The sequence below is a fragment of the Oreochromis aureus genome, linkage group 12 (genome assembly GCF_013358895.1).
Source record: "Oreochromis aureus strain Israel breed Guangdong linkage group 12, ZZ_aureus, whole genome shotgun sequence".
NCBI lineage: Eukaryota > Metazoa > Chordata > Actinopteri > Cichliformes > Cichlidae > Oreochromis > Oreochromis aureus.
In genome coordinates, this window is record NC_052953.1 from 20561806 (window position 1) to 20589390 (window position 27585).

At 40.4% G+C, this 27585-nt stretch overlaps 1 protein-coding gene across 4 annotated transcripts; it reads right to left on the reverse strand.

Moving 5' to 3' along the window:
- Nucleotides 1-44: 44 nt before the first annotated feature.
- Nucleotides 45-27548, reverse strand: acacb (acetyl-CoA carboxylase beta). Of its 4 annotated transcripts, XM_031755303.2 has the most exons (54): nt 27331-27548; nt 23962-24517; nt 19360-19492; nt 19143-19281; nt 18933-19042; nt 18725-18806; nt 18531-18629; nt 17682-17791; nt 17439-17549; nt 16998-17207; nt 16738-16908; nt 16449-16610; nt 16192-16355; nt 15795-15945; nt 15610-15713; nt 15434-15515; nt 15199-15344; nt 14947-15097; nt 14728-14862; nt 14387-14533; nt 14102-14290; nt 13910-14010; nt 13699-13787; nt 13471-13595; nt 13252-13365; nt 11951-12064; nt 11754-11843; nt 11550-11668; nt 11041-11064; nt 8765-8905; nt 8572-8671; nt 8365-8472; nt 8197-8253; nt 7946-7987; nt 7647-7862; nt 7347-7502; nt 6785-6988; nt 6507-6662; nt 6302-6424; nt 5937-6206; nt 5736-5833; nt 5275-5395; nt 5041-5151; nt 4786-4929; nt 4562-4682; nt 4383-4479; nt 4206-4302; nt 3965-4100; nt 3144-3321; nt 2943-3055; nt 2683-2837; nt 2346-2516; nt 1930-2066; nt 45-1083 (listed from the first exon to the last, which is right to left on the reverse strand). In XM_031755303.2, the coding sequence occupies exons 2-54, from the start codon at nt 24495-24497 to the stop codon at nt 957-959; spliced, it is 7287 nt and encodes a 2428-aa protein (XP_031611163.1). In that variant the 5' UTR covers nt 24498-24517; nt 27331-27548; the 3' UTR covers nt 45-956. The 4 variants fall into 4 exon arrangements, with proteins under 4 accessions (XP_031611163.1, XP_039476374.1, XP_039476375.1 ...); XM_039620440.1 differs by lacking the exon at nt 11041-11064; XM_039620441.1 differs by lacking the exons at nt 23962-24517; nt 27331-27548 and adding an exon at nt 21597-21773.
- Between the last annotated feature and the right edge of the window lie 37 nt (nt 27549-27585).

Consider the following 27585-nt stretch of genomic DNA (forward strand, 5'->3'; position numbering starts at 1 on the left):
TCATAATAAAAGTCAAATGGGTAAATAAAAGAAGCTTCTTCATATTTAAATACATTGATGGCTTTTATTAAAGTACAGCCTTTGGTAAAATACAAGTCATAGCAAAGATCGTTTATATACATTCAAATGAAACGTGACGGCTTGTGTTTCTGGTGTTTTAATCACAGGTAAGGCTTTTATGACCTTTTTGGCAATTACAATCTATTTTTCACAAAACCTGAGTTTTACAAATGAGGTGCTCAGAACAGTGTCACACCATCGTTCATAATACTGTGCAAAACCACCCTAACATACCACAAAGAGAATAGATGGACTGAAGTCAAACATCAGGAGTAAAATCATAACCTGCTTGATAAAATAAGCTATTTTAATATTTAATATTCTTGATTGCAATAATAGTCAAACTTTTATTTACTGACTCAAAGTACAAGTAAGACAGAACTGACGGTTAACGGTTTTTTCTTTTGGTTTATCTCAATAATTATCAAATTACTAACAGGCAGTTTAAAGCTTATTTTTAGACAGATTACATTCAAAAGTGAAAGCTCATTCCTGGTGTAATATCTTTAACTAACAACGATAACTAGCACTGACATATCAAGTCTTCCATTTCATGAAGTCTGAATAACTTCAGGCTCATTAGACTGGAAATAGTCGAGTAAGGCAAATTCAACACTGAAACTTGTACAGAAATACAGCAAAGTGAAATGTGCATCACAGTGATAACCTGTGGGCTGGGAAACTGTGTTCCTGGACTCAGCAGCTGAAGTGAGTGAGTGCATAAATGAACAATGTGAAAGACTAACATTTTCAAATGGGAAAGGCACTCAGTAGAACAAAAGTTTAGGACACAGAGAACGCTCTGCTTGTGCATTTTTTTTAAATACCTGAACTGTAATCTTAAATGCAAGATTCACAGAGTTTTGTTTTAGTTCATCCCGATAAGGCATCATAGGCTAACTGTCGCTGGTGCTGTCCATAGTCGCCAGTAGATGTGACAGCTTGGCCCTCTGAGACGGAGTGATGATGTGGCTCATTTGGATGATGGAGTCCATGGCTACGTCAGGATTGGCCTGGACCAGACTAGACACAAGGGGAAGTTGTCTTTTAAACATGTTCTCACATAATATTTGCAGAGGGGGAAAATATAAAAACTGGTATGGGTTCTTCTATAAACTAAAGTACTGTGCAAAAGTCTTGAGCCAACTCTCATTACATGAAATTTTGCTTCCAATGAGCCAGACTTTCTTGTAATTAAAAAAAAAAGATCTTGTGCAATAGTTCCCCGGGCTTTTTGAAGGTCTTGCAAATATTTTTGTTGTACATTGGCTCCTTTTTCATTTATTTTCAGTCCAGTCCTTGTACATGACCATTTTCAGAGGAATGTTTTCTGTCTGTTACACTACTTAACAGTAACCTAAAAGAGATTTTTTTTTTTGTCCTTCAAGGAGCCTGGAGAACTATTCCTGACGACTACAAGAAATGACAATAAAGCTTGTCAGAGAGTTCAGGCTGTGTGACTAATACTAATGTATTAGTGTGTAATAATAGTGTATATAGTATGTATGTATGTATGTAGTAGTGTACTAAACTCTATTTGAATGTGGCTGGAGAAAAAAATAGTTTTCAGTGGCATCAAATTATATCAAGAAAGTCGGTGTGATCGTCTATCACCACCATCACTCCACTGGTATTAAATTACTTTGTAAAATCCAGAATATAGTCTAAGTGAGGCTTTCACAGATTTTCTGGAAAAATACTGGGAACTGATTCAGTTTCCCTTAAAAATATTGCAACACTACAGGTAATTTTCCCTAAACATGATCAAATGTGATAAGTGATTCTGACCAAAACGCTCCTTTTATGAATTTATTGAGACATAATAAACTAATGTGCTGTGTGTGCACCCATCGGTGTGTGTCTCCATACCTGCAAATGTGTTTTAAAGTGTTTTCTCTTTTCAAGTATTTGATGTTCTCTCGAACAGCTGACCTGATGCCATCCTCTTGGGACAAATGCCTCTCAAGCCACTCAACTACTGCTTGATTATTATCCCAAAGGTAAGCCTGGAAAAGCACGAGAACATGTCTTTAAACCTATGCAGTGATGCATGGCAAATACAATGACTTGCTCATGATCTGTGATCCACAGCCAAAAACACTTTACTAGACATGACTCGGATAAGCAGTAAATAAGTCTCATAATTTCAGTTTGATGATTTAAAATACATTGACAATTCACAAGTCTTAAGGTAAATAAAGTAGCCTACTCTCTAATACCTGCACTTTTCAAAAAAACGAACAGAGCAAATTGAATTTTGTGCAGTAACTGCTGTTCTCACATACCTTCACTGTTCCCTCGGTTTCAACAAACCAGCGACGCAGCATGGACTGCATGTGCCCGTCGCTGAGATCCTTGTTGGCTTGTAGAATCTCACTCTTTACCACCTGCTCCAACAGGAGGCGACGTAGGCGCCAGTAGAAGAAGCTGCGAGCATTCTTCCAGTCCAAAATATCCTGTTAAGAGGATCAAAAGGGAGCAGTAGCATAAGTTTGAAAAGCTTGGATTCCATTGTAATTCCTGGTGACACACACACACACACACACACACACACACACACACACACACACACACACAGTCCTGATACCAAATTGTTCATGAAGTGCTGAAGTGCACACTCACATTGATGACCCCCTTCTCTTGCATCCGGCCTGGGGTGTCATGGAGATCGACAAACTGCACTGCCACCTGGTGGTAGATGGGCAACAGGAACTCCTCCCTCGCTTTGAGTTTTGCCTCCAACTCTTTGCACTCTTTGTCAGACAGGTCAGGGGAAGCTGTTAAACAGAAGAGCTCAGAGTCAGCTCTCTTTAACAAAATAATGGAAAAGAAAGTTCAAATATTTAGGCCGTTTGATGACTTGAGACAGAAAGAGGCTTTACCAAGTTGCTCAGCCAGACTAGCATAGACCGAATCCAGCCTTTTCATGGTTTTCAGGAGGTCTTTCCTTCTGTACTTGATCTCCACTGTACCCTCAGCCTCCAACACGCCCCCTCTGAATAGAAAAAGCATACCCAGAAGCATAAATGTCAAACTTACCCTCAAAATTTCTAAGATTTGAAGCGTTACTTTTCTTCATGTACCTGCTCTCCCTGTCAGCATAGAGCTCCATACACAGTGGGTTGATAGTAGGGTCTATCACCACCCAGGAACCCCCTCTCAGTTCAGCCTGTGGTGGGATGTACACCAGCACTGGCTGGCGGAAATCACGCAGAGCATCAACAATGTAGGCCCCAAACTTTAATATCTGGTCATACATGTCTGGAGAAAGGAAGACTTGATTAACACAAGAGTGTTTGATAGTCCAGATTGCAAATATTTTGGCAGATACACGGCTCTTTTTTATGAAATGCAATAATGAATACTGCATTAAAAGTGCAGAGCTTCAGCTGTGGTTTATCAGATCATAACAAGACATGAGATATGGTTAACATATTGCCCAGTATAGCCACTATCCTTCCTCTGAACATGTCCAAACCATCCCAGCCTTGCCTCTCTAACTGTGTCTCTAAATCAGTCAACCTGAGCTCTCCCTCTAATGTACTTATTTCTAATCTTGACCATCTTGGTCTCTCCCAGTGAAAGTCTGAATATCTCCAGCTTGGCCTCCTGCCTTTTTGTTACTATCACCATCTCCAAACCCATCTATCCTTCGAGCTGCACACCTCAACACTGTGTCACTGTCCTCATACATGTCCTGCACCACATGTATGAGCCACTCCTCTCTAAACATTTAAGCTTTGCTGTAAATATAACTTTATTATGAGATCCATAATTTGAATTCAAACAGAAGTGCAGAAGTGTGGTGCCTAAACAACAAAAAATATCTGACTGTGCAAATGTCATCAGTGTGGACTGCATGTCTTGCAATCTCTGTGCAGAGTTTAGCATATTCATGGTGTACCCTTCATCCCCCCAGAGAAGCCCCTCCAGTTGGCAAACACCATGAGAGGCAGACGTTCACGGTTGAAGTCACAAATCGCCTGAGCCGTCTTAAAAGCTGAATCTGGAAACCACACCTGACCCGCCTGCTGCAGAACCTGACATGAACACACAGAATATGGAGTTTAAATGCTCTTCAAATAAGAGTGATAGCTTTATATGTTTTTATTATACGGCAAAAATGCAAAGAGAGATTGACTCACTTTAGATTCTGAATCCAAGTTGGCTGGATCCGCTGGCACTGTGAACTCAACCGTGCGAGTTTCAACAGCGATGACGCCGAGGGGGATTCCTCCTAACCTGTGTTCGTTCAATTTGTGGTTAAGGTCTAGTTGCAATTTAGCATACATATAAAGTACGTTTCAAGTGCGCAGATTTACCTTGCTCTCCCAACCACCACTGTTTGAGCCCAAGAACTCAGGATCTCCATGAAAGAGCCATGGTCAAAGAATCCACTCTGCCAGGCACCTCTCACCACTAACAACACAAATGAAAAAACAAAATCATTTCATTCACTACTGACATAAAGAAGTTTTAGAGTTTAGATCGTGCAGCTTACCCGGGTGAGGTCTGCCAGCTAGCATCCAGCGGGGGTCATACGGTGCTTTAGTGGGAGTAAATTCTATCTCTCTGTCCACTGGATCTGTAGTTGCTATAATGGGCACAGGTGAGTGTTTGTCCTGTGAAGATAGAAGAACTATATGAGATGGTCTGAAGGACTGCCTCAGTTATTGTATAATTATATTTAGACAAAATGTGTGAAATTCACTCATTCAGCAGAACCTTTGGCATGTAAGAGAGCCACTGCAGGATAGTAAAGACGCCCTCAAAGTCATCTGGCACACTGGTGTGTGTGACTCCATTATTGTACATGATCTGAACTCCGCCAAGCTGGTTGTTGGAAGTATACACCTCTCTGCCCAAAACCTGGAAAGAAACAGGAACTGACGTTTTTTTTTTTTTGTTTTTTTTTCCTTCTTGGGGACAGCCCATTGGCCCTTTGGCTGGATAAGCGAAAAACTGATTAGACTTACTAACCTTGTTTAGAGCACCTGACCCCGTCAGGATAATGTGAGAGTTCTCTACTTGAATCACTCGCTGCCCCAAACGGACCAGATAGGCTCCAATTCCAATAGCACGACATGTCACCTGCAAGAGCACCAACAGGCTTACATGAAAATCTCAGGGACTTTGGCATGCTGCTGCTGCTGCTGCTGCTGCTGCTGCTGCTGCTGCTGCTGCTGCTAAGTAAAATCAGATCCATGTTCTCACCAGACTGATTGTAACGATCTCTTCATAGGCCCGAGAAGATTCTCCAGCAATGGTGCCCGAGCCTCGCAGATTCTCAACACCAAGACCGTCGTCCTTCCCAATGATGTCAGTGATGATGTACCTGAAACAGGTGAAAAATCTCTATTATTCAAATCAGTTCAGATTAGTTAGATTTCAGTTAAATATTTTAGATTTCAATGAACAAGCCTTTTAATCCCACTCTTGCCTGTTATTAACAAACTGTAGTTTGTGATTTGTCTTGCTTGTCGTCTGTCTCTCTATGCTCGTTGAATATTTCTTTAATTAAACTGTAATGTTGTAACGTCTTTACCTTAAAATATGAAGTCCAAGAAAAAACAAGGAGCCACAACATAAGAAATGAATATATAAAATAATTAACAAGCATCCAAAAAGTAAAGGATGTCAAATACTTCGCAACGTCCTACGAGCAAAGATCGTACCTGGACTCTCCACCTTCTTCTACATGCTGACAGTGAACAGAATTGGTGGCGCTGATACGGGTGTAGTCCTGAGGTGTCAGATAAAGGTATTTGAAACCCTGCAGGAAGAAAAATAAACAACCCACTATAAATGTAAAATAACAGCTACAATAATTCAGTAGTTATTTCATCTGCTTTCACAAAGTAAACACGTGTAGAGACCTTGTAGGGGTCAGCGGGGTCAATCCAGGCCACGTGGAACATGTGTTTGACTTCTTCAGCGAGGCCAATGCGCGCCCCACTGTTGGCTGAAAGGTAAATGCGGGGGATGCCTTCCGTGCGAGCCAGCTCTGAGGCTCTGACGAACAGCTCGTCCTCTTGAGGGCCGAATGAGCCAATCATGTGAGTGATGTCATTACAGATGACAATAATGTCTCGGCCCTCTGGGTACTCCGGAGTTTTCATTTTCATCCTGAAAGCAACCATTCCCACCTGGAGGAGAATCATTATAATCAGTAAAAGCATCACTAAAGAAACATCCTTTGATGAAAATGATCTTAAAAAAAAAATTTAAAAATAAATCCTACGTCGTTGTCTCCAGGCAGGCGGTTCATCTGTGCCAGTCGGCCTTGAGGGTCCAGGACGAGCTCAGTGCACATCAGCACATCCTTTGGGCATTTGTCCCCTGGACCCCAAAGCTTCAATAATGCCTACGAGAAGAGTTTCACAGTGAGCTTAGACAACATCAGAACATCAAAGACTGAAATAAATAAATCAGTGAGCTAACAGTACCTGTCTGAACATCTCAGGGAAATCATAGACATATGTAGTACCCAGAGTTTGAGCCTGGAAGCGTTTGGCCTGCAGCAGGTCTTTTGTCACATAGGGGGTGTTGATTAACATCCCATGCAAGGGGCCCTGCTTATCCCCATATGACTGAAACATGATCTGAGAAGGACAAATTGGCAAGTTGATTTTTTACATTTGTATGACTGTGAAAAATAATAATAAAATATGAACTCCTGGTGGTTTGAAAAAAAAAAAAAAAAGGTTTAACACACTGTCCTTACCTGTCCAGAACTTCGGTCAGTGACTTCTTTATACAAGCTGATGTCCAAATAATAACCAGATTCATTAGTGAGGAACAGGCGGATGGGAATGGCATTCCCAGTCGGTGTAAGGCGGATGTTGATCTTCAGCTCTGCCTGAAGGACGCGCAGCTTCCAAAGGCGACTGCCATATCGCATCACCATGGAGCGGACAGACTCCTCGATCTGATAAATCAAAGATCAGGACAACCAAGCATGTCACATGTGAAGTCTGAAGGCTTTACAGGTCACGGTATAGGTATTGAATGTGGACTACTGATACAACAAAATATTAGTAACAAACAAGTAGTAAAATATTAAAAGCAGTAAAACATTTACGAAAAAAGAGAATCATACCTGAAAGACTGATAAAACACTAATATTATGTAGTGTATATTTAAAAAAAAAAAAAAAAAAAAAAAAAAGTCATAGCACAATTTATTCACCAAAATAAAATATAGTATAATCTCGAGAGATCTATGCATAATTTATCTTAATCACTTATTGTGAAGATATACTGCAATAGAGATTGCAGAACACTGACTTTAGATGGGTCCATGATAACAGTGGGGACGAAGTTGAGGAAGATGTGATTGCAGTCTGTGCGAACACTGGTGTTACTGAAGGCCACCTCCAACTCATCCATGGCTTCCAACAGCAGACGTTCTCCCTCATTTTGGAGGTATTCAAATGAAGCTTCCTGGTTATAAATAAACATGTAGTTGCTTTAAGTTCTTTGAGTGTAAAAATCTTTTTCAAACAGCAAAATAACACATGCTACAAGTACATTTCTCATCTTGTTGGACATATAAAACAAAAGTCAAAATTAGTTCCGTTTACTTACCTTTGTAATGAGATCTGAGTGGCGGATAATTGCTCGGATGAAGAAGCGGTAGTCCGTAACTTCAGCACCCTCCTGAACACGAGCAGCTCCCAGGTAGAGGTGCATCTTGTGGTTGGCGCAGGGAACAGCTGTCAGGTCAAAGTTCCTCATTCGGTTGAGCTCCAGCTGAAAGGCCAAAGCTGGCTCCAGATTCCGGTAAATACGATCTTCCTGAAACTGAAGGGAAGCGCAGATTCAGTCATCGTTTCCTTAGAAATGACATGTCAGATCTGTAAATGCAGGTTGTTTAAAGCACTCACCCCGTCTCTAGCTCTGAATGTGAAGAACTTGGGGAATTCTCTCTGTTTAAATGAAAATTTAAAACAATAATTAGACTGCGACCTTTCAAAGTAAAAGTAGCCCGCAAGGACTTTCCAAATGGAAAAAAAACGAACAATAGGATTTAGTCAAGGTAAATACCCCCCCAATCTTGATTTTATGAAGAGTAATATGTGAATGAAATTAAAGCCATCTATGATCATGATGCACTGCACATAAGATACACAATTACCTTTTGTACAATCAGAAAGGTGATTCTCCTTATTCCATACTCGAAGAGAATAGCTTTCTGTAAAAAAATAAATAAAATAAAAAGTCAAAATCACTGAAAATTTAAAAAAAGAAAACTCTGATCTGCTATTTAATAGAAGAATGCTTTATTTTAGATTTGGTTGGTAACCTTTGACTGGGCAAAGGCAGTAAAGGCTCGGACCAAGGCATCGTCATCTTCTGTGTCTGCTGTTTTTATGGACACATTAATGATGTGGATTGGGTTCTCCCTGGCATTCTGCAGGAGATAAAAGAGAAATCAGAGCCTGCACATACAGATTAAAACAGCCTAATTATTTTTAAGACCTGTCCTCCCTATACAGTCATAGCCGCTCACCTTGAAGTGCTCCTCATCGTAGAAACTGGAGCAGGACTCAGAGAAAGGAGTATTCTCCAGAAGTGGCTCAGCAAAACTGGAAAGAACTTCATCAAAATTCCTGCAAAACCAAAAGAAAGACATTAACATTTGATCAATTTCTCTTTGAGATAATTCATCAAATTTAAAAAAAAAAAAAAAAAAAAAAAAAGACCTTTTGAAGTCATCAAAACACTGGAAAGCCACCATGGCCCCCATTCGCTGGCATGGTGGAGATAAGGCTCCATCCAGGAGGAGCTCGCTGCCCTGCCTTCTCAATTTAAATTGGCCTGATCCACTGAGTGGCACAGGAAGCCTAAAAAAAATACATTTAAAAATAAGTCAAAACCACTGGACAATGAGGTGAGACATGTTCTTCAATAAAACTAACCAACAAGTTGCCCAAAAATTCATAAAGAGAGCAATTAAAGCAAGAGTGGATAACTTGTCTTGTCTATTTAAAAACAAATTAGAGTGTCACCACCATCAGATCACATTGGAATTACATACAGGTGATAGCAGAGGCAGCTTAAAGGATTTTTATAAGGTTACAAGTCCTAAACATAAAGTTCTCAGTCAAGTCCAATAAGGGTGGGTAACAGGTTACATATACACAACTGATAGAACCTGTCATCTGATTTAGTATCAAATTTTAGACAGTGATGAAGTCTTAAACCACCACTCATTTCTTCATATTTTGCTGAAACGTGCAAACGTACATGGAAAAACAGTATATAAGGCAAAAACTGAGTTTGCACAATTCTGACGAGCTTGAAAGTAAAGGTGAGACCACGTTGAAGAATAAAGGTGAACTCTCTCAGGCAGCTTTCTTCTAATATCTTTAAGTAGTCTTCAGGAATAGTTCTCCAGGCTTCTTAAAGGACATTCAAAGCTTTTCTTTGGATGTTGGCTGCCTTTTGTTCTGTTCTCTGTGAAGATGACCCCACATTGCTTAAATTATGTTGAGGTCTGGGCTCCTGGGAGGCCAATCCGTGACTGATAGTTTGACTGTGTTTTTTCTATTCAGGTCTGCTTTTGCTGCACTGACAGTGTGTTTGGGATCCTTGTCATGCAAGTAGGACTATTTTGACAAGATTCCAAACACCACTGATGGAAATATAGCCCTAAATCACAACTGCGCCTCCCTCCACAGAGGGATGTATACACTCACTGTTCCTCCCTCCTGACCTCCTATGTACACATTGATGATATTTGAAGGAAAAATGTCAAATATGGGTTCATCACTCAAAAAAAAAAAAAAAAAAAAAAAAAAAAAAAAAAGATCTGTTGCTGCTGATATTCAGTCCCATTCTTGTGTAATTTAGCAAACATCAGCCTTTTCTCCCTGTTTCCCTTCCCTAAGAATGTATCCTTTACAGTCACAGTCTTTGACAGTCCTGGCTGGATTTTCTTTTCCTGACAAAGACTTAACCGGCTTTAGGGTTTTTTGTTTTTTCTAAGGCATGAAACTTCTTTTTCCAGTTTCCTCTTTTCTTTTTTCTTTTTAAGGACACACTGCATAGCATGGCAAGATATGCCAAGTTTTCAGCTAATAGCTCCTTTGGCAATCACCTTTGAAAATAATCAGATATTAGGATTGAACTGAAAATAAGTGAAAAAGCAGCCAATTTCAAAGAAAAACTTTGAAAGTCCTCCAGAAAGCCAGAATAACTGTTGACCAAGAGCACTTTGGAAAAGAAAAGAAAAAAGCACAATAAAATGAAGTCTGGCTCCTTGGAAACAAAATATGACAAAACAAGGGGTGGCTCAAGACTTTTGCACAATACTCGCTCATTTAAATTATGGAATATAGACATTGTAATTCTGATTACCAAAATGTTTTACTGCCTGAATTTTATTATGTGCTTATGTGCATGCACCTTTGTCTCCTGCTTACGTGGCCCGATTATCTGCTGTCTGGCTGATTAGCTAAATAATGTATTTTTATCTCGGAGTACAGGGAGGATCGCCAAGTCAAGTCATCAGCTAAAGTCCAGATGATGTCAGTAGATGCATGACTCAAGTCCGGCTCAGTTCAAAGCCGATTCCCCACCAGGAAGTGAGCTGAAAGGGATTATGAGCTGTTGTAATCCAGAGCAACTGTTACTATATCGGGTTTTAGATTTGCAAATGAGAAGTTGGAGAATGCAGGCTGGCCATTAGGTAGCAATTAATGTAATTTCAGGCCTGAGATTTTTAAGAGGAACATGGAAAAAAAGCTGAAAATGTGCCTCTTAAAAAGCCCAGCTATGCTTTACACGTTGAAAGAAGCAGAAAAAAAAAAATCAGATGGGCCAGTTCAGCATAAAAGTGAATTTAAAAGGACAAATCAGTCCTTAAGCAAATGTATCTGGACAGAAGGAAAAAGCAACATGGTGCATCCAGCATGCATTGCTGTGAGACAAACAGACGATACGGTGGTTTGGTTGTTTGGGAGGAGCTTTACTCTACCTGTTCAGAGTAGGGCTGCTCCCTCTGAAATAAGATGATTAACAGGTGAATATTAGCAGTGCATAATCAAACTGTATGTCTACTACGTCTGGTAATATGATTAGACTGAAGCAATTTTAAAGAGACTAAGCACATTCACATCAAAGTCAAGTATGGCAAAACTGCATTCAGGGTTAGCCATATGTTACTTCACAGCACCAGGGTGGCACTGCACCTGTACCCCATGGGGACAGGTGAACATTTCTTTTCTGGATTGATCGATCAGGCCACCATTGGAGAGAGGACACCTAAATTATGTTTTTAAGGCCTGGATTTCATATGAAAAGTCTCTTTAAAGAATCCCCATCAATACAAGTGAACGATCTCCACAGAGAAAGAGAAAGCTTACAGCCTCGGATGCTACAAAGAGGAAATATGTGGTCAAATTTGGAGGTGGTAGTGACTCATTCGTGACTCAAAAATTAGAGAACATCATTTGATTCGTCCTCGGTCTGAAGGAAAAGTGTCACCTGTTTGGATGTGACGATGGCAACATAAACTGAAAGTCTACAGCGCATGTTCCATCCTGCAGCTGGTGATGCTGGATGCTGTTCAGCTCGTAGGCGATGTAACCTCTGCGCACGTACACCTGAAAGTCAAGACAGAACAACAGAATGACTATTTAACAAAAACGCATAAGACAGAAAATGTCAGTGTGAATGCACTAACCATACCTCCAAAGCAGCCATGCATACAACTTGATTGGAGTGATAGAAGAAGTTGGGCAAAACGTCAAAAATGGAGGTTTCAGAGAGAATGAGTTTCTGTGGCAAATAAAAAAAAAAATATATTATTCATATATGATTCACGACATAAATGTACTGCTCTAAAGTGATGTAACAAAAACGTTTTTTAAAATACAAAACACAACCTTCAAATTCTCTGGACAGAACTGGTGACCATACATATCAATGGCTGACAGGAAGATGGACTCCACCTGGTTGTGTCTCAGTTCATATGATGGTAAATGAGAAGCAATCAGGACCTATGAGATATTCGCAAATACTATAACAACATAGTCAAATAAAATAACTTTAAAGCAGATGCATGATTATTCAAACTTCAACAAAACATATGCAGTTAGATCTGTAATTTGTTGGACAAAGACAGAATCATGTAGTTTTGCTTCTGTCAATCACCACAGTGGATTTCAAATCAAAAAATCTTGACGCGATTGAAGTGACAACTTTCAGCTTTAATTCTACAGATTTTACTATAATTACTAAATAATTATAGTTGTTTTTCTGCACAGTCCACCATTTTCAGAGGCTCAAAATAACTGGACAAACTAACAGAATTTTATATATAAGAACTGTTTTTAATCCTTGGATAAAAATCCTTAGAAGTCAGTGGCTGCCTGAAAATCTAGAACTCATGAACATCACAAAAGGCTTCGTTTTTGTCCCTTAAAATGCTCTGCCAGGCTTATACCACAGACACCTTCAGCTTAATAACTGAAAAGCTGCTTTGCTGGGTTGAGATCAGGTGACAGACTTGGCCAATGAAAGATTTCCCACGGAAGAATATCCCATTTATTTGCCTTAGACAAACTCTTAGGTTGTGTTTGCAGTACGCTTTGGATCATTACCAGTTTGCAGAGAGTACAGGCCTGTACACTTACGAATTCATCCTGCCGTGTCTATCAGCAGTCACATCATCAATAAACACTAGAGACCCAGTTGCACTGGAAGCCATGCATGTCCATGCGATAGCTTTGTCTCCACCATGTTTACAGATAATGCTTTGGATCCTCCTCCATATTTTTCCTTTTCCCATCAGTCTGGTACAAGTTCATTCTGGTTTCATCTGTTCAAAGAATTTTCTGCCACAGAGGTGCAGCATCTGTAAGATCTTTTCTGGCAAATTCCAATCTGGCCTTTGTGTTCCTGAGTGTAACCAGCAGTTTGCACCTTGTTGTTCTTGAGTTTTTTTTAGATGTTGAAACATTATTTTCTTAACCACAGAAAAACAAAAAACTGTCATCATCCAATTTATTTTTCTTCTGTGGTCTTTCAGACCTTTTGGTGTTGCTGGGCTGGTCAGTGCAGACCTTCTTTTTAAGAATGAGACAGATTGTTGATTTGGACATTCCTACAGTTTTTGCTTCTCTCTCTCTCTAGAAGGTTTACTATATTAAAAATAAATAGCAAAACTCAATGCAAGCTCTCTTACCTGTCTAGCTCTCAAGGCTACCTTTGAGTTCTCCATCTTGCTAAGCTGTGTGAGTTCATTCAAAATAGCCATGAGCTCATCTGCCAGAGTGGGATCCCGTCCACACAGCTGATCCTACACAGAGTTAAAGACAAACCTCCATCACTGACCATCCATGTGACTTTGTGTAGGGTGAACGGTTATCAGGTTTGCTTCAGTGAAAAACAATGAGAGCCTTACAATGAGTATTGTGACCAGGACGTTCTTCTTGGATACTTGAGCATGAGAAAAGATGTAGTCGAGCACAGGACTCATGTCAGGTTTGTGCTTCTCTCTCAGGTTGATGACACACTTATCATAGTGAGCTGTTAAGAGCCAAAAAAAAAAAAAAAAGTGTTTCTATCATAACAGAACTGCAATTGCAATAAAGAAGAAGTGACATAAAACCTGAAGGGGTGCTGATGTTACCTTGCTGAAACTGCATCTCTACCTGCAGGTAGCGCTTCAACAGATCAAGAACCACAGATTTCATGTAGCCACGGATTCCACTCCGATATCTGAACAGAAAAAATTCAGATTTGTCAACAATTACAACAGTAACATAATTCAAAGATATTACTGCTACTACCACCACTACACTATATGCATCTGACCAAATTGAAAAAAAAAAAAAAAAGACCTCTGCACCAGCTGTACAATGCTCTGAGTGTTCATGAAGAAAACCTCTCGGTCAGCTTTCCTCTGCAAGGTTGCTGCATGGCTGTCTAAAATGTTTGCAATCTGGAATCAGATAAGCCAAACGTCATCTTATCACACTGGTAAAAGCGATTTATTTAAAAAGCTCACAAGCACCCTTTGCATAGCATTTTACCCTTTGACTGGGGAACTGGCAAAGGACGGAGGTGATGTTGCTCGCGTACTGAGCCATGACTTTGCGGATATCTTTCTCAACAGTAGCTGGAATACGGCCGGCTACGCTGGTCATGATATCTTGAAGTTCCAAAAGCGGCAGTGTGGGGTCCCTTAGAGTCTTCATCAGGGTAGCAACCCACTCTTTCAGCTGCAGGTTTACATGCAAACATGCTCGTAAACATCAATAAAACGCTTTTGTGTATTGTAATGAGAAATCTGCAGCGGCAGAAGGGCTGATATATACCTTGGTGCTAAAGTAGGGTTCTTCGAGGCAGTATCCATCCATGACATTAACCAGGTTTTCAAGAACACTGTGGAACACCTGGTGAAGCTTTTCCCCAGCCATGGGAAGTGGCTGCTGAGGCGGTAGCACCGCCGTGTTGAGTTCCACCTGCGAAGGAAGAGGAAAGAAAATGAGAGGAAGTTTTGACAGCAATTTCAATAACAGGAAGAACTTACACTGAAGTAAAAGAAAAGAAAATGAATAGATACAGACCAAATATGTAAACAGGACACCAAAGTAATGCTAGAATTTTTTGCAAAAAATTAGAAATGAAGATTTTGATGTGCTCTTGGATAACCCACCCTGTGTATACTGCTGGGATCGTCCAGATCCATACGTGCCACCACACAGCCAGGCTCCAGAACCGCTCCCGGTCGTTTGACAAAGTGGATACAGCCAGACTGCTGCGCAGTCAACGTCATCACCATCTTCATCACCTGAATAATAAGGACAAGTGAAGCAAAACGAACCGGCAGAAATGGCACAAATCACAAAATCCTATTCACTGTACACTCTGTTACCTCAATCTCTGCATAAGTTTCCCCAGCAAAAATATGACCTCCATCCTCAACCATGTATTGCAGCAGTTTGCCAGCAGAGGGCGAGCGTAGGACTGTGGGGTCATTCTCCTTCTCAAAAACACAGGTCTTGTTGCCAACGGTGATCCGAAACCTGAAAGGTTAAAATAAAGCTGAGTAATGAGTAATCAGTTAAACCAGAAGTAAATAACCAAACTGAAAAAACCCCCAAAAAACCCGCAGTGGTAGCCTTGCCTGTCCACTTCTTCCTTCATGTAGGTGATGTGGCTGCTACCATTGTAGCACAGCAGGAGGCCGCCATCGTTCAAACGGTGGACGTCTATTTCGATGTGCGAGCCATTCATAATAACGACATACGTTGTTGGGGACTGGCGAGCCACCTGCAGGAAACATCGGTGATAATTTATTCATTAAAAAAGGTAAGAGGCTGAATTTAAAAAAAAAAACAGGAAAGGAATAAAGCAGATACCTTCAGACAGAATTTGACTCCTTCATATATTAGGTCCACATTGACAGAGTTGAGCAGACTGTTTGCAGGCAGTACCTGACCTCTACAGATGCAGCAGATAATGTTTATAAAAGTCAATTACATGAACACACAGGAAGAGCGCTGCAGTGAAACATTAACGACAAGTGCCTACTGACCTTTCCAGGGAATGTAGATAGTCAGACATGCTCTTTCTGAAGATAGCATCTGCAACAAGCAAAGCCCCACAGACAACACCAAGCAGGGTATTTGGTCTCTCTGCCTGCAGAAAGAACACGTGGCTTTGTGAATTAAAGGAATTCTACACAAGTTTAATGGTGCATATCTGTCTTCAGTCTCTTACCTGCACTTTCTCTGCAATGAGATGATCCAGCCATCCGGTATCAATGTCATTGTTTCTGAAGCTTTCGGTTTCAAGTAACTTAATGAGGTATTCCACCGTCGTCCGAAAGTCACCTCTGATGGACAGCTCTTTCATAGCCACCACCATGTTTCTGGAAAATACAGAAAATGTGAAACCCAAATACATACACTGTCTGTGACAGACACTAACAATCTAACACCAGTTAAGGCTGACAAATTTAAGACAATTGCACTGCTGGCAAAAGCATGTTGCATCTTCTAACAGAGTACCGCTTTATAACATCATGGGCAGTTGCAGATACTGTGTTACTGGCCATTGCCGCACAGCCTACCTACAAATAGCTGATAATAGGAAAAAATAAAATAAAGGAGCTTACGAAATGGCTTCTTCACGGTTCTCGCCCCATGAAAAACAGTGTCCAAACTGGGAATCTGCAAATTCATGTAGGCCACCGGTCGCGCCCACACTGAAATAACCCCAGACGTTCTTACTGCTGCGGAAGTTCAGCTCCTGCACGGTGCCTGAACTGGGCTTGAACCCCTGTGAGTGAGTGAGTGTGAATCAGTGGTTTAAAAAACATGAACAGTACATAACACAGTGTTACGTCTCCTGGTTAATGAAGCTGAAGTCCACCTCATCTGGGTTCTCACTGGTGATCCGTGCAGCTATGACGTGGCCTCTCGGACGAGGAACGCAATCTGGAGACTCAAAGTTAATAATGGTGTCACCCCAGGGACTTTCTCCATAAAGCACACGTATGTCCTTAATTCTGTGAAGGGGGATGCCCATCGCAATCTGTCAGAGATTAAGCAGATATTTAGATGGGAGAATCTGATCAGCATCTATAGGATCAATAAGAACTAATGACTTATTTTGTTCCTTGGGTATAATTATGTGTTTGAGCCTCCGAACCGAGGTTTACCTGAAGTTGAGCAGCTGGCAAGTTTACATCTGCGATCATCTCTGTACAAGGATGTTCCACCTGCAGGCGAGGATTCAGCTCCAGAAAATGGAAACTTCCATCTTCAGAGTAGAGATACTCCACAGTACCTGCACTCACATAGCCTACGATCTTGGCCAGTCGCACAGCACACTAGGCCACAAAGAAAGAAAGAGGAGACAATATGTATCAAAGAGCAGACATTAGGGTGTTAGCGATAGAATACAAGGGCATAAACTTACCCGCTCCATTTGCTCTAATGTTGAAACGGGAGCTATGGTGGCAGGAGCTTCCTCAATGATCTTCTGGTGCCTCCTCTGGATGGAGCAGTCTCGTCCAAACAGAGAGATGGCATTTCCATACATGTCCGCCAGTATCTGGACCTCCAGGTGTCTCGCATGCTGAGCCAGCTGCATGATGAAGATGGGTGAGCCGGGCACCTCCGTCTGTACCTGCACTCAGAATAATATATCAAGTGTAAAGTCTTCTTGTTCCTCTACAATCACAGCCTATCTAGTATAGAGCTGTAATCTGGAAGTCTATCAAACTGAGTACTGTGCCATTTTATTATATTTTGTGACTCTTAAAAATTAACAACTAAGCGTGGACATCCCAGCTAACTAGAAAATGTAAAAGATCTGGGGTAAATTAGACATTAGTTTGTAAAACATAACTGCACAAACCTGTCTAAAGAAACCCGGGAAATCATCAGAGCTCTCAACTTTCCGGATACCCTTTCCACCTCCACCCTCAGAGGCCTTGATTACAACTGGATAACCAATTTTCTCAGCTTCCTGAAGAGAAAAGAAAAATACACACCAGACACAACTTATAACCGAAAGTATATACTAAAGAGATTAATTTTGATTAAAAAAAAAAAAATACATTCGTAGATATTAATATCATTGATTTGTTACTATACTTACTGCTATCCCCTCGTCTACATCGTGAACACATCCCTGTTTATAGACCTCTGGAGGAACATTGATGACATTGCCCTCTCTTTGGTCCTCTTCAGCCCAGTCCAGTCTCAGATCTGGAGCACAAGCACACACTAAGTAAGAACAAAATGGTCCCAGATGTGGAACTGAGTATGTACTACATAATGGAGTCTACGCCATGTGCAAAATAGCACAGTATATCCTATTAAACATTACAAGTTTAATGCTTGTAACAGTCATGCGACCCAATGGTTTTTTTTTTGTTGTTTTTTTTTTACAATCAGTTCTTTGAGGTTTGTGGGCATTCATTCAAATGTTTCTTTTAAGGACCCGCCACAGTATATCAGTTGAGCTAAGGTCTGGACTTTGACTGGGTCATTGCAACACCTTGATTCTTTACTTCTTCAGTCATTCTGTTGTACACTTGCTGCTGGGCTTGGGATCATTGTCCTGTTGCATAATGCAGTTTTGGCCAAGCTTCAGCTGTCAGGCTGATGGCCTCACATCTGACTCTGGTATACAAAGGAGTTCATGACAGACTGAGTGACTGCAATGTGCACAGGTCTGTGCCACCACTGTGCTTTACAGTTGTCACATTTAACATGCCAGCTGAGGCCTGTGGAGTTTGTGCATCTACACCTCAACCTGGTGCGCAATCAAATTTCTGTCTACTCCACGGAAGATTGAAAAATGTTTTGAATGTTTTCCAGGACTGCATAGAGCACAGTGATAACCTTCTCACACCAGCTTAGAGCTGCTTTGTGAAAAGTTGCTAATTTCATTAACTAATTCTTCACTTCATAACGGGGATAGTGCAGAGAGGAAATGCATCACCTGATCCACTCCATGGTAGTGTGGGAATGTCGGCACTCTGGGCCACAATGGAAGAAGCCACTTTATCCCCCAAAGCCCACATGGCTTTACTGGATGGCCCTGAGAGAAACAGCGGAGGTCAATTCATCATGAGAAGCAGCACCGAGCTTTCTAACTAAATGAAAGTAATAAAATGAAAGAAACTGCTCTTTTACCCAAAAATGAAATGCCCGCTTTGCTCAGGAGCTCAGGCAGTTTGGGATTTTCAGATGCATGACCCCAACCAGCCCAGACAGCCTGTAAAGAGGAATGTGCACAGAAACAGATTGTTGTTTATTAACAGGCAGAGAAAGTAACAACTGAATACAGCACGGAGGGCCCGTGCTAAAAAGAACTGCTGTGTAAATAAACGGTGAGCAGCACCTCCACTTGAATCCTTTTTGCAATGTCAACTATCAGCTCCACGTTGGCGTAGTTGTTATTGTTGGTGCCACCGGGTACAGGCACATAGTGGTCGGCCATTTTAATGTATTCTGCGGGGAAACAGGCAGCAAGGCTCAGAGCTGACTCACAGTAAGAAAAGCATTTCTACTTTCATCACATAAGTTTTAGGTGATGACTGATAACAATTACCTGCATTAGCTTTTAAGTCTTCAGGGGTTACCATGACAACAAAGCGGATGGTCCTCTCATTGCGAAACATTTCATAGGACCAGCGGCGGATAGAGCGCATACATTTGACTGCAGCGATGCCATTATTAGCGATCAGCACCTGTAAGAGGACCCAACATAAATATCGCTCAGAAAAATGTAGATAAATTAGAAATTTCAAGAAGGGCTTTGTTCTTACTTTTTCTATGACACGGCTGCCACCGAATCTTGTGACAAACTCAGCAGGAGAGGCCACGGTAAAGTCCCTGTGTAGATCCATCTTTCTGTGTTCGCGTCCTTTTTTCACCAAGTGAGGACCAGACATGCTAGGCCTGCATTGGAAAGTTCACAGTTAGTCTTGACCCAAACAAACCCACAGTGAAAAAGAATCAGAAGAATCACCCAGGTAGTGGTCTTCTGCATATCCTCCTCAACAATGTCACACCCAAGCAGAAAAAAATAAAAAATAAAAATAGCACAGAGAACTGCATAAAGACAACAAGCAACTGAATTTAAACTGAAAATCAAAACCCAAAGGCTAGAATCAGTCAGGCAGGCTGTGGAGCAGCCCAGTTTTTAAACCCTTAAATCCAAGAGTCTGCACACTAAACTCAGAACAATATAACCTGAACGCTGCAGGTATGGCATTGAATCTACCACTCTTGGCGGCCCCTTTTATCAGATGTTCACCACAGCTAAGCCAATAAATGTACGTGTTGTCATCATGGTGTAATCATGCACACTTTACCTTTAGTCCAATTTCCTACTTGTTATATACACACAGCATATATAACCAGCACTAATGCTGGTTATATATGCTATGTACCAGATTTGAGGTGAAAAACAAAAAAACCCACATGAAATGTGTGCAAGACACTCAGCCAACACCTGCTTACAGCTTCAGTGAACCTTGGTATTAACTCTCTATACCGCAGGTATAACTGTGACTCTCTACATTTTGCTTTTAGAACTGAAGAAATCTTTTGGATAAGAAATGAAAAATTTTCACGCACTTAAAGAATTCCTATTGCTTGGATGACTGAGAAACTACAGTGATGTGTTAGAATGTGTGTGCTTAAAATGTTTTTCTTTTTTCTTTTTTTCCCACGAACAGTAGTGAACACCCCAGATGACTACAGTCAGAAAGAATACTGCAGAGATTAAGCGCCATTCTTCTAAAAACTGCCCTTTATTTGGCGTTTTGATTTTGGCAGTGCACCGTCTCACATGTCAGAGCAGCGTAGATGTTCCGCTGGAGGTAATGACTCAGAATAATCATGACCCAAAATAATAAATCATTCATAAATAAATAGTCAAACTCACTTAAACACTGGCTTTTGACAATCTTAGCTGACATACATTGTGTAATTTGTTGAAAACAAAATGTCTTAAGGGTCAGTGGAAACCAAAATCATCAATCTTTTGAGGCCTGGCTGCAAAAATGAGAGTTAAGAGAACAGTTAAGTTGTTTTTGAACAGTATATGTATATATGAGTCATTTTTAACAAGTACAGCCTGGACCGGCATGGTACAGACTACCATGCAGTAGTGGTGTAAGGGCAATGAAATGTTTTTCTCTGATATCATTTTTCACATAACAATAATAAATCAACTACAACTAAATATGAAATAAATGCAAACAAGTTCAACTGAACTGTACTTGTTTTAAGTGATATCACACCACATGAATCCCACCAAACACACAGCGAGCACCGATAAGAAACAGGCGAAGCTTTTTCCCATGTTTGGAAATACATAACTGGACTGCACGGCACCAGAACATTTGAACATTTCACGCACATACCATCATTATCGTCATCTGTCCGCCGGGGTGCCGTTCAGTCCGGGGTATCGCTGTTTCTTTTTAAACCACCCCGAGGGAGAGACGCCCTTGCCCCATCAGTGAAGCCACACAGTAAAGCTGCAGGGCAGCAGCAGTTCGTGCGCCTGTGCTGATATGTGAACTTTACACTTCACTCCTGTTCACTCAGGGAAATGCAGTCTGTTATTGTGCTGCTTTCTGATAACGCTTTCCATGTCGGTATCAACCACTTGCTGACATTTTTTCCGGGACAAGAGGGTTTAGTTTAACCCGATACGCTTCGTACTGCGTTGCACAAACAGTGATAATCTAATCATAACCACGATTTGGGGATTACTAGAAAACTCGGTGGGGCTAAAACACCGCTGGCTTGTCGCAGTGACAGGCTTGCGGCATTAATGACTGCTTGATTATTACCGTTTCCTTATATGCGTGCAAGCTGTGCACAGCCCCTAAACTACAGCGGCCCTTCCTGTTCACAAACGAGCCTACAAAAGCTGCTGCAGCGGCACTAGTTTCAACACAAAGTAACTACTAGTTCTGTGTTTAGTTTCCACATACCAAAGTATCGCATTACCGAAAACTGCAGCAGCCCTCTGCATTATTGGACTTACCTGTGGAGATATGGGAATAAGCTGATACCCGGGTAGTCGTTTCCCTCCATGACACATCGCGCTGTGTTACTACTAGGATAAAAAAAGAGTTTTTAAAACCTAAAACCAAAACAAAGGAGACTTCCACAAAGTGCTTCCTCTTGCCCGCTTCCTCCCTTCTCCCCTCCCACATGTGCAGCCGCATATCTGCAAGTAAAGTCCCCTGAGCCAAAGCGCTGGCTGCTCTTTGGAAACAAAGCCAGCAGTGCTCCGCTAAATCTATTATTGGAAATGATTATTATTGGGCATCAAGAGGCTAAAAACGGTCGCGCACGACACGAGCAGAGTGATTTTGTTTGTTTGTTTGTTTGTTTTTAAGTGCAGTATAGTCCAACAAAGTATAGGAAGACGCTTCGAAACATCTCACTTTTCTCTTCTTCGCCGTGTAAACCACAATATATCCACTAACACGCATAAATCCAGGCCGATGGAGCTCTAGTAGCATTTTTTCTAGGCTAAAGTGTTTTCTATCTAACGTTCATACACATTCACGCCCCAGTGCGCGCATCAGAGAATAACTTAACCAAAGATATTTAGCATTGACTGCTCTACCTGTTAAGCTACAGCCAGTCTAATAAATATCCATTTATTTATTGTTTTAATGCAATAAATACATGGATAAATAAACAAAAATAAACAAAACAGTCCTCTAATTGAACAAATATAACAAAATCTTTGTCAGCTAGTGGCTAGAACATTAATCAAGAAACGGTTTTTAATTTTGAGATTTGCTGCAGCTTGTTTACTCTTCAAACTCCTGGGTTGGCTTCAGGGTATGTTTTGGGTCATTGCCTATCTGTGCTGTGAACATGAAGTCCAGTGGCATTCATAGCCACTTATTTACACATTTCATTTATTACTTATTTATTACTCACATTCACACTCCAGTGGTGATGGATAGATTCTAATTTGGGGTTCAGTGTCTCGCCCAACGACACGCATGGGCTGAAAGGAGACAGAGATTGAACCACCGACCTTCCAATTGGAAAATGACTTGCTCTATTTCCTGAGCCGCATTTTTCTGGCTTCCGTATTTTTCCACATCCCTCTGATATTTATATTGATTAATCTGTGTAAGGAATAATCATCCAGAGACTGAAGATATTTGGCAAAGATTAATCCGACCTTTCTATTCACCAGGCGGATGTATGGTTTCCACCCTATGGTGGGTCTCTACATCTCTGCTTGCTCAAGTCTTCTTTTGAAAGTAGACTTGAATAAGTATCACTTGGATGCATTTTAGAGAGTCTTCTTGATTCGTCTGGATGGAAAGGATCCTGTGAGCCTCCACCACCACCACCGGTGTCTTCCTTTGGACTTCCCGTCATGTTTAACCTGCAGAGTTCACCAGTGCCTCCTTATTTTGTCAGAATGTAGCTTAATGATCCCGCTCTTTTCTCTTGCATGTTTTACATGCACTGAATGTTCCTTTGACCATGTGTTGTGGGTTCAAGGAAAAAGAAAATAAAACAAATACTGACCTTTTAACTGGTTCCTTTATGAAAAATGAGGAAATAGCAGGCACCGGCCACGCTTTTGAGGTAATTTTCCAATTTCGAAAGAGAGGAGGCTACAGATTAGACATCTTTGACAGTTAAACCCTTCATTTAATATGCATATGAATACCCTCAAAGTGAAGCTGAGGGTCTGCAGTTTAAGCCCATGTTTATTATAGTGTATAAGCGTAACCCGAATATGCTTTTGGTAAGTAGTTATAATAAAAACTGTTTAAACAGCCAATAATGAAAGAAAGAAAATTAATAATAAAAAGAAGAATATTTAAATTACAATAAAGACCATAAGTCAATTCAGCTACTCGTGTCAAGCCAGTTACTTACCTGTGTGCACTGAAGGAATCCTCGTACCCTCCATGATATCACAAACCACCCGTTGGTATGAAAGTAATTCTCACTTCACCGATATCGCAGAGGAACAAGAGGAAAACTAACATTTGTTGACAATTTCAAAGCGCTTGCTGTGCTCTGACCTCGACTAACGCCACCACCGCTTGTCAAAGTCATTGGCTGAGGCTCTTGTTCCATTAATAGAGCCAAGATATTTGGCATGTGACAATAACACAGGTCAGCTCGTGCAGCTTGTGGAGACAGGGCACGAAGGAGCGCGCTACCGATGCGATAATGTGTGCCCAATTTTTTTTTTGAATGTTCATCCAGACCTAAAAAACAATCCAGTTTACATTATTCCCTCATTATAGTGTGAGTGTATAAATGGTGTAAGTGAACGGCTTGCTTGTTTATAACATGACAGAGCAGTAAAAACATGCCCCAACCTAGATAGCTGACATTCATTTACTTAAAGCCCTTACTTGATGACCGTTGAGCTGGGCTGTGGTACTACAGAAGGCGCTTGCGGAGGGGAAGATTTGATGGTGGAGGTCAGTGGCTGAGCTGCACCGCTTGGAGGTTTCGTGACCAGAGGTTCCTCATCCGAAGAGTTATCCTCTGATGCTCCAAGAATAAACTTCAGGCGCTCCCTCGCCTTAGGTCCTGAGCTCAGCATTGGTGGGACGCTCTTAGAAGGTTTCTGGGTGGTCGGCGGCACCGTTGGCTGTTTTGAATTTGCCTCAGTGGAGTCCTGCAGAGCATCAGAGTCCACTATTCTGCCATAAAGACCCGCAGATGCACTGGCAGCCTGAGGCACGTTATGTTCAGCATGTTGTGAGGCAGCTGGAACTGTTGACAGAGGATGCATGCCTGCATGAGGGCTGCGTGCAGTGGGCACGTCCTCCTCGGCTGCAGAAGGAAGTTCTTCCCCTTTCACGGGCATTATTGCTGTCTTACTATTTATCCTCCACAGCAGCAGAATCCACAGAATAAATCCCCAAAGTGCAAACTCCAGCATTCACAGACATCCTCATGAAACTGCAACAGGAACAAGGCGGATGTCAAAACTAATTCAAAAGAACAGAAACATTTTTTTCATCAAATGTGAGCCAAGTTAACAGTATGCCGACCGTCTTTTTGACACTTGGAATGGATTTTCTATAAGTGCTTTAAAAACTGGAGTCTGAACTATGAATGTGAAAAATAGTTTAGTGTCAGTCACCACCTGGTGGCTGAAAGCTGCAGCTGTAATTTTGGTCTAAAACACAAAAGGGTCATTCCATCTCAAATCATCTCGTTTCTTGATCATGAACCATCTTTGAGTTGCTGGAAATCTTGGACATGTATGATAATTGCCTGTGAATTCCTATCCTAGTTTTTGTAAAGCCTATCTTTCAGGCCTTGCTTGGGCACATGCGCACGCAGCGACCGGCAGTGAATGAGAGCTTGAAAATTAGTAAAATGCACTGAAAAACTTAAAAACTTAAAGTTTTTAAGTTTTTATCGTTTCTTTTCGTTTCTATTGCTGGCATTGAAGGGATGCCAAATGCTATCATTTTTCTGTAAAGCAAATTTACCTTGCCTATGGGTATAAATAAAGTTACCTTGACCTTGACCCACACTGTAATGAAAGCCTTCAGTGAAGTCCCATATTTGAATATACATTAATAAAACAAACTTAACTCTGCAAAAGACAACTAATGACAATGTCTGAATGGTCTATAGTTGTATTTGAGAATAATGGAAAATAAAATATGTAAAGGACTTTATAAATAGGAAATTCTTAGTCACAAAAATGAAAAATAAAATGCTATTTTTGTTCAGCTTTCATGCTGGATTGACCAAATATGACATGTCGGACCATAAAAAACAAAAATATCAGTAGATAGTCTAATCGCAATAGAACTACATTCTGGAGTTTCCAGGTGGTACATTAAGTGTATCTGAGAGAATAATTTTGTTAAATATGTGCAGGATTTTAATTATCAAAAACCACATACACTTTGTCCTGGACGAGTCTGATAATTCATGTTAAGAATAAAATTTATTAAGACGCATTAAAAAAACAACAAGTAAGGACATAATCTTCTCTGAACATGCAAATAAATGCAGTAAATCAATTAAGATTCACTAAGAGGAATGAAAAATGAATTCTCGGTTCATATGAAACATTGTTGCATTTTTTTAAAGGACTGCTTTCATGTTTTATTTTTTATTTTTTAGATTTTTCCCAATTTTTCAGTGTAACTTTCCCAAATTACAGATCCTGACTAATTTTTAATGGCAGGAAAGGCCACTATCAGGGTATAAAGGATTGTAATACATAATGCAAAATTTTCAATTTCCAGCATTAAATTGTTTTTTGGAAAATATGGTCAAGTAAAAGGTGATTTGAGATTAAATGACCCCAAAGAAATATGGAAAAAAAAGACATTTCTAGATTTTAAAAATGGGATAGACTGTTTTAACTTGCCATTTCAGGGCAAATGATGACTATAACAACTAAGAAAACAACTAAGTAATTGCTTTTTTTCAGCCATTATTATGTTTTAATTGGGCAACTGTTCATATACTTAATGTTTAAGACTATTTTTTAAAAGATCACTATTATCACTATTAAATATTTGTCTTTCTCCAAGCATTGGAAAAAGCACAATTCTTTTGATGTCCAAACTTAATGAATCCCCATAAAAAATAAACTCCTCTTTAAAGCATGTTAAAATACATCATGACTATAAGAAAAACTGAAATACTAAGTCGTGTTTGTCTCTGTGTACTGTTTAAGTTGCTGATTTGAAGGTCAGAGGTCAGACACTCTCTCAGGACAGCAACACTGAAGTTCTTACTTTCATATATTAAGTAAATTATTCAGTAAATTCAGTCAAACAGAAGTAAGAATAAGAGAAGTAATTACAACCTCAGAGGTCACGTGTATACTTTAGGTGACTAAGTCCTATGTATACACACATGAGTGTGTTATCTATGACAGCTGGACCTGGCTGCAGGCTACATTTCCCAGCGAGAGTCCTGTAAACAGCCTGCCTGTAACAGCTGACATGGAGAGCATGCGCTGCTTCATGTGGGGTAAAGGTCAGCACTGAGGGAATGAAAGGAAGGGAAGTTCAGGTGAAGGAGGATGGGAAAGAAAAAAAAACATCCATAAAAAACAGCAGCAATAGCAGGAACACTTGAACACATCCAAATACAGAATCTAAATTAGACACATGCGTTCTTTGTCCCATTGAAAGATTTCATTGTTTATGGTTTTTTTTAGATAAAGAAAAAATATAAAGATTTATTAACATCCAGTCTGTATAATAGAAGCACAAAATTAGTGAATTTATCCTTTGGAGCAAATTTAAAGCTGACGCAAAAAAGGAAAAGGCTAAACTGTCACTTTCCTCGAGAAACAACAAGATCTGAAGGAATGTATTTATGAAATAGCTTTACTTTTCATTTTTATCTTTATTTTCTTAATATATATCCTGATACCATATAGCAGATGAATTATTTCTCTTGTGCTTTTCCTTAAAGAACAGACTTATTCTCACATGACTCCCTGTTTTAAATAAAAGTTAAGCACATCAATTTTTTATAGGAGTTTTTTTTTTTGATGTCACTTTTAAAAAGGTGCATCCAACTTCTGGCGTGAACATTTTACCTCGTAAACTTACAAATATCTGTGAACTCTAACAGAAAAGTTGAACTAAACACAACAACTGATTCTGCCTGACATAAAAGTTAAATCAGCCCACTGATCTGATCTTTTCCAGAGTTCAGTCTGGAGAAAAACGGGACTGTCTTTTAAGTTAAAGTTAACGTGTAAATCAAAACATGCCATTGTCACTCACCTGCACACACTCAGAAACCGGGCAGCTCTGCTCCCGGGTTGTTGATTGCGTTGTTTCACACAGCCAGAGAGCAACAGTACCAGGCTAACCGATTTAAACCCACTGATTATTTCCCACACCTCCACACCACTCGGAACTTATCATGAATTAAAACACATCCGTCATTATCTTATTAATGTGACACAGACCCCAGAATCCCTCCAAATGTCAAAGTCACCTACCACTACCTCCACTCCACAGCGGGAGAGTAAACAT